Genomic DNA, 5,895 nt, shown 5'->3' on the forward strand with positions numbered 1-5,895 from the left:
CTGGCTTTTAGAGTTGGGAGCATATGCCACGTACCACTGATGTGCCGATGGCAAGGAGGCTGCAGACAAATTTGAAGCAGCATGTCTTCTTCGAATGTCTTGGACACCAGATGCTCCCGTGCCCAGTATTCAATAGGACAGTGTTTGTGGAGTCTTAGAAAATTGAAGCTAAGTACCAGGACTAAGTACCAGGACTAAGTACCAGGACTAAGTACCAGAAGCTAAGTACCAGCGGTGGTAGGAGCAGTTCAGAGGTCACCTGAGCCAGCCCTCCCACACCCCTCAGGCTCTTGAAACCCCAGAATTGCAACCCCCAACTTTAGACCCCCTATGAAGAACACACCCAGGCCAGTTATCTCTTTGCAAGTAACTTTTATTTACAACAGAATCGGTGGCTTTTTTTCCTCATTTTTTTAGGGGCACTTGCCATCAGCAGCCAGAGGGAAAATCTGCAGTGAAATCAAACTCATTCTGCCCTAGCCACAGCTCGGGAAGCTCATTGGCTCGGTCTAGCCCCAATTCAACCACCAGAGACATCAGCACCTCCTCATCCACCGGGTCAGAATCAATGATAGCAGGGCTCTGGGCACCAGCAGGAGGAGAGACTGATCCTGGGGACCCTCCCACTGGTAGCAGCGGGGCAGTGACCCAGTTTTGCATGGGCTCTTCCTCCCCTGGTAGGCCTGCACCGGTAAGGGCAGCAGCAGCAGTAGCCGCAGCCCCTTGGTACTGGCTATTAAGCTTCTGAAGCTGCATGCTGGCCATCAGGTGAGGGGTAGGATGCAGGTTGAAGGATGGGGGTTTGGTAGAAGGGGTGGCAGTAGGAGAGCCTACTGGGGATGTCGATCCAGAGGAGCTAGTGGGAACTCCGTTGGCTTTGGCTCCATTGGTGGTGACCCCGGGGTAGTGCAGGACGGTTACTGCCTTGCGATCCTTCGCCCCAAGGTTAGAGTAGGCCAGAGCGTTCATCTCCTGGTTGGCATCCTAGAAGACAGAAAGGCATACCATAGTAGCCATCCTCCTGATTTTCCCTTCGGAATTCATGGAGAGCTGGAATGCTCCTGAATGCTCTATATTTGGAGTTAGTGGGTAGGTGGTAGGAAGAGCCCTGGACAGTTAGGTTTCTTTTGCTATTGTGGTTCTGATTCCTAAGTTTAGACCTTAGCTGTAGCACTGGAGACCACATTACTGGAAGTGGGCCTCCCTCCCCTGCTACTCCATGTGTTCCCCTGTCTAAAAAGGGCACCCTGTTTTCTCTCTTCTCAGCCTCACTATAATCACTTTACCACAGTGGTCTTGTTCCAGTTCTGCTTCTTTGACCCATTTCCTGCTGTCTCTTTCCACACCCCTAGTGAGTTTGATTCAACCACTTTTGAACAAGTTATTCTCATTTTCCCCAGACGAAGCCCTACTGTATCTTCTCTGGTCAAGCACACTGGCTACAGGCCATAGCTAGGAAGGCCTGGTGCGTGACCTCCTCCCCTAAAGTCCATCTTCCCATGCCTTAGTATCACCATCTGTAAAATGACAAAACTCACCTCCTTCCCAGAGGTGGTACCACCCTTGACATCAAGTGCAGGCCTCGACATAGTTGGCATTTCAGAGCCTGGACAGAAGTCCGATAAATTGGTGGCAGTTGATGCCGCCAGCTGGGGCTGTTGGTCTGCAAATAAGAGAAGAAATAATAAAGGTGAAGGAAGCAGTAGAAAATGTGGAGCTGGGGTGAATCCATTCAGTTACACAAGGACGCTGATAGGGTAAGACTCAAAACAGAGCCCCCGGGGCCAAGAGCAGAGCTGCCACTCTGTCCTGAGGCCAGGGGCTAACAGTGACCCACAATGCCAAGAGAGGACACATGAACATTTCGTCATCCAGGTTATTTCAGAGTCCAGAGGTATGGGTGCCACTGTTTCTGGTTCTGAGAGCAGGCATGTCCCTGAGACAGCAGTATACCATGGCAATGGACCACTAGCATCCAGGTCTTCAGTGGAACTGGGAAAAATGAGAATTCAGGAGAAGGAAGATGTAGTAAGTCTCCAAATCCCTGTCTTGGGCCTACAAGAAGACAGCAGATCAGGGTGTTCTGGGGACCCCAAGGCAGCAGGAGCCCACAGCATAACTGGGATAGCCCAGTTCCTCCATATCTCAGTCTTCTACAAGACAATTCTTAGATTGGGCTTTCCTAGGACAAGTGTCCCAGAGCCCATAACCAGGCCACACCCATGTGTGGATGAGAGAAGAAAGGATTCTTCCTGGAAGGAAAACCCTCTGGATTTTAGCAGGGAAGCAACAGCAGCCGTTTGGAGAGCATCATCTAGTAGTTCTATGCCACAGGCCTCTCCTGACCATTGGCCAAGTCTTAATACCCGGATACTACTTACCCGGATGGCTACTAAAGCCAGGGATGGATTCTCTTGCCCAAGTGCCAAAGAGATAAAGGAGTGGGGGCGGGCAAGACAAAACAAAACACCCACCTTAAGGACCCTAACAGTCATTTCTCAAAGGGGCTAGAATTTGCTAGGACTCTACCCTCCTTGTTACTCCCAGTGGTCATTAAGAATGTGCTGGCTTCTAAGTTACCATTATCCCCCTCTTTTTCCCCTTTTGATATCGGCCTACTGGGGGAAAGGATGGAAGCAAAATAGAAAACACAGGGGGAGGGGGTGGGAGTGGGGGAGAGGCACTTGCTGCTGGGTTCCTCACCACTGCTTGACTGAAGAGGCAACCCTAGAATATTTCAGCCATCTATCTCGAGACAAGGGCGCTACTGCGCACCGTCATCAAGAGGGCCAGCACTGCCACTATTTCAAGTTCCTCGTCGCTTCACCTTCGTATCCATCTTCTTTCTCCCGTGCGCTACTCTTACCCCAATGTACAAAAGGGGGAAAAAAACCGAAGAGCAACAAGAAGGGGTGGGGGGAATATGAGGAAAGTGCGTGTGTTCTGGTGTGGGCTCGCCGGGCAGGCCCTTGTAACATTTCCCTTGGGGCGCGCCAGCCCGTGTCTCTCGAGGAGCTCCGGAGCCCGTCGAGGAGGCGATTGCACACCCCACCCCCACCCCCACCCAACAACCCGTTTCTGTCTCCTACCCCACCCTTCCGTCCATTTTAGGGAAAAAAAAAAAACTTGGTTTACCGATGTCTGGGGTCTGCTCCGTGCCACGAAGTGGTGACCGCGAAGCCGCGGCGAGGCTCCGCGGGAAAAAAAAAAAAAAAAAAGCCGCGCAACAAGTGCGGACTCCGCGGCTCGCGCCTCCTGCCTCCCGCCGCCCGACCTCGCCTGGCTACCCTCTGAAAAGGCCCTCGCCCACGCTGATGGAGGTGAGAAGAGGAAAGAGAAGGGGGGGTGGGAAGAGAGCGGCAGGTGGGGGTGGGGGTCCGTCCCGAGAGCAAAAGTTAAAAATGACACCAACCGGTATACTCCACCTCCATTGCTACTGAGAAATCTAAATGTCCAAACAGCACTGCAGCTTGGCTTGCACGCGCTCCAAGCAGCCCAGCTAGACTCGCCACCTGAAAACTAAAGGCCCCTTGTTTAAGGACAGCTCGTCGGGTCTCCTCGACGCGGCCGGAGAGAGAGCCACCAACGTGGGCTTGGCCGAACGGAGCCCCGCACGCCAGACGCGAGCACCAGCGCCGGAGGGCTCCAAGCGTCCTTTACCTCAGGTGCTCAGAAGCAGACAGGCGACGAAGCACGGGGTCTCCGCGTCAGCGCGACTTTGAGGACCCGCAGCGTCTCCGCGCGCGGGGGCGCACTTTGGCGCCAGCGGCAGTGGCTCGCGCGCCTCACAGACACTTCCGAGCGAGCGCCCTCGGAGCGTCCGATGCTGCCGCTGCTCGCAGCCGGCTAGCAAAGATTCGAGGTGCCGAGGTGGGTGCGATAACTTAACCCAAGGTCACAACGCTAAAAGTGGCGTGGTTCCGACTAGCTGTCCCACCCCCTAATCAGGCGCCCCGCAAGGCAGAGGCTGGGCGCCGCGCGGCCGCTTCCCCTCGAGAGGGGCGTGTGCACGGGGGTCGTGCTGCGTGGGGAAAGCAAGTTGCCAGAATGTTCCAACTTGCAGCACGCAGCTTGGCTGAGTTCAACCAGAAGCCCTTCTCGCCTCCAGCCCCCCAGGAAACAAGAGCTTTGCGCGGCCCCCCGAGCGGCCTGATGCAGTCCTGGCTATTGGCAAAGTCGGGGAAGCAGAGCCGGAGAAAGCGCGGGCGCGGGAGTGGATGTGCTGCGGGTTTCTCCGGACAAGTGGGCTCCGCGTCCCGCGGGCCGGCCGGGGCTACCGCCCCCCCCCTGCCCCGCAGCTCCGGAGCAAACAAGTCCCCCAGCCCCTCAGCCGGCTCGGCTGCCTCCCGCGCCCTCGGCCCCTGGTGCCTAGCCCAGCGTCCTGCCGGGCAGCCCGGCTTACCTCAGGGAAGCTGCCTGCCCTGGAGAGGAAAGCTCACAGGGGCTGAGGTGCGGACGAAGCGACCTAGCCCCGAGCCCCTTGGCACGCACGCTGCCGCCGCCGCTGCCGCGAGCCGCGAGCCTGTCGCTTCAAAGCCCCCAGCCGCACGGGCGGCCGCCCCGACCCCAGGGCGCCTGGGAAAAGCCTGCACCGCCGCGCCGCGCCGCGCCGCGCCGCCGCACCGCACCGGGCAGCGCCGAGCAGCCCGGACCCGCGCTCGTGCCGGCCCGTAGCTTCGGCGCCCGGACTCCGGGGCGGTGTCGATTACAGCCACCACGCTTGGTTCTCGGCGCGGGGACCCTGCTCTTAAGCCCCCACTGCCGCCCGGAGAGCCCTGGTGCACAAGCTCACAGCAGCAGGCTGGCCTCGGCTAGGAATCCCAGGAAGGACAGACCCCTTTCCCCCCTTTTTTCCCTCTCCCCCCAATTTTCACGTCTTTATAACCGGCTTAGAGCATTATTAGCACATGTCCTGGCTCGTGGGCGAGTTGGTAGCAAAATCTGAACTGGATACTTACGGAGGGCCCCGAGTGGGTGCTGTGCCTTCCTCGCGTCTGGTCCTCTCTGCCAGGAGCAGCCCCGCGCCGATAGGTTGTGGGAGGAGCAGCCGGGCGGAGCTAGCTTCCTCACCGCAGCTCGGCAGCGCACTTCTGCAGCTGTGCCGCTGGGAACATTTTATAGCGGCGGCTGGCGTGTGTGGCCCTTTAAAGGCGCTCGAGCTGGTGCAGTCACCGTGGATCTTGTGAAAGCAAAGGGCGGGCTAGGGAACAGAGTGCGTGCGTCCCCTCCTGTCCCTCAGCCCTGGGGGCACGACGCAGCTACTGGGGTGGGGCTGATGGTCTCTGATTATGGTCACTTCTCGCCCAGTGCTCTGGCCCATACTTGTTTTTCTAAAACTAGTGACAGCCCGAACCTGGGACGTGGGCTCTCCCCACCACCCTGCATGGACTTGCCCAATAAATTCCACTTAGTAATTTTACCGAGGCGAGGGAGAGCTGTTAGTATCTGTTTTCTGACCTAAATCAAGTGGGTCGCTAGGATGGGCTTCAATGGATAGAGAGAAGAGCTGTTGGCTTAGGGAAAGATCCAGAAGAGGGACTTGCACACGGGACGGTGTAGGCAAGGCACGGGTCTCAGTTTTCTGCAGGGCTTCTTCTGAGCCCGTTCGCTCTTTTTGAGCTATGTCTTCTCATCGTGGAATGGCCGAGGTTGGCGGGTCCCTTACCCCCTAAACTCCCTACATTTTGTGCAGGGGCACTTAGAGAGATCATATGGCAGCGGTGGCTTCCCTCAAGGCCCAAGGTTGGTTTCAAGGCTTTCTGTCCTCTGGTCATCCAGGGCAGAAGGAGGCTGGCAGGATGCGACGACGCTGGGAAATGCTGTTCTACCGGACCGTGGGGGCTAGGTGCATGCATGCAACTCACATGGCTCACGGAAAAGCCAAGAACAGGCAAC

The 5,895-nt window shown here is 57.1% G+C and overlaps 1 protein-coding gene across 3 annotated transcripts; it reads right to left on the reverse strand.

Annotated features, from left to right (window-relative positions):
* Positions 1–352: 352 nt before the first annotated feature.
* On the reverse strand, positions 353–5,099 carry Cited1 (Cbp/p300 interacting transactivator with Glu/Asp rich carboxy-terminal domain 1). 3 transcript variants are annotated; one of them, XM_021188456.1, is made up of 3 exons: positions 4,959–5,099; positions 1,539–1,663; positions 353–984 (listed from the first exon to the last, which is right to left on the reverse strand). In XM_021188456.1, exons 2-3 carry the CDS (start codon positions 1,596–1,598, stop codon positions 430–432), a joined length of 615 nt encoding a protein of 204 aa, XP_021044115.1. In that variant the 5' UTR covers positions 1,599–1,663; positions 4,959–5,099; the 3' UTR covers positions 353–429. The 3 variants fall into 3 exon arrangements, with proteins under 3 accessions (XP_021044115.1, XP_021044114.1, XP_021044116.1); XM_021188455.1 differs by lacking the exon at positions 4,959–5,099 and adding an exon at positions 3,413–3,677; XM_021188457.1 differs by lacking the exon at positions 4,959–5,099 and adding an exon at positions 4,403–4,768 and having other exon boundaries at positions 409–984.
* Positions 5,100–5,895: the final 796 nt, after the last annotated feature.

The sequence above is a fragment of the Mus pahari genome, chromosome X, assembly GCF_900095145.1.
Source record: "Mus pahari chromosome X, PAHARI_EIJ_v1.1, whole genome shotgun sequence".
Classification (NCBI taxonomy): domain Eukaryota; kingdom Metazoa; phylum Chordata; class Mammalia; order Rodentia; family Muridae; genus Mus; species Mus pahari.

What these genes read in the sequence shown, in the direction of transcription:
- Cited1 (XM_021188455.1), bottom strand. An exon ending in GTACCACCTCTGGGAAGGAG is followed by an intron (nt 985 to 1,538) that starts GTGAGTTTTGTC and finishes TCTGTCTTCTAG; the next exon opens with GATGCCAACCAGGAGATGAA.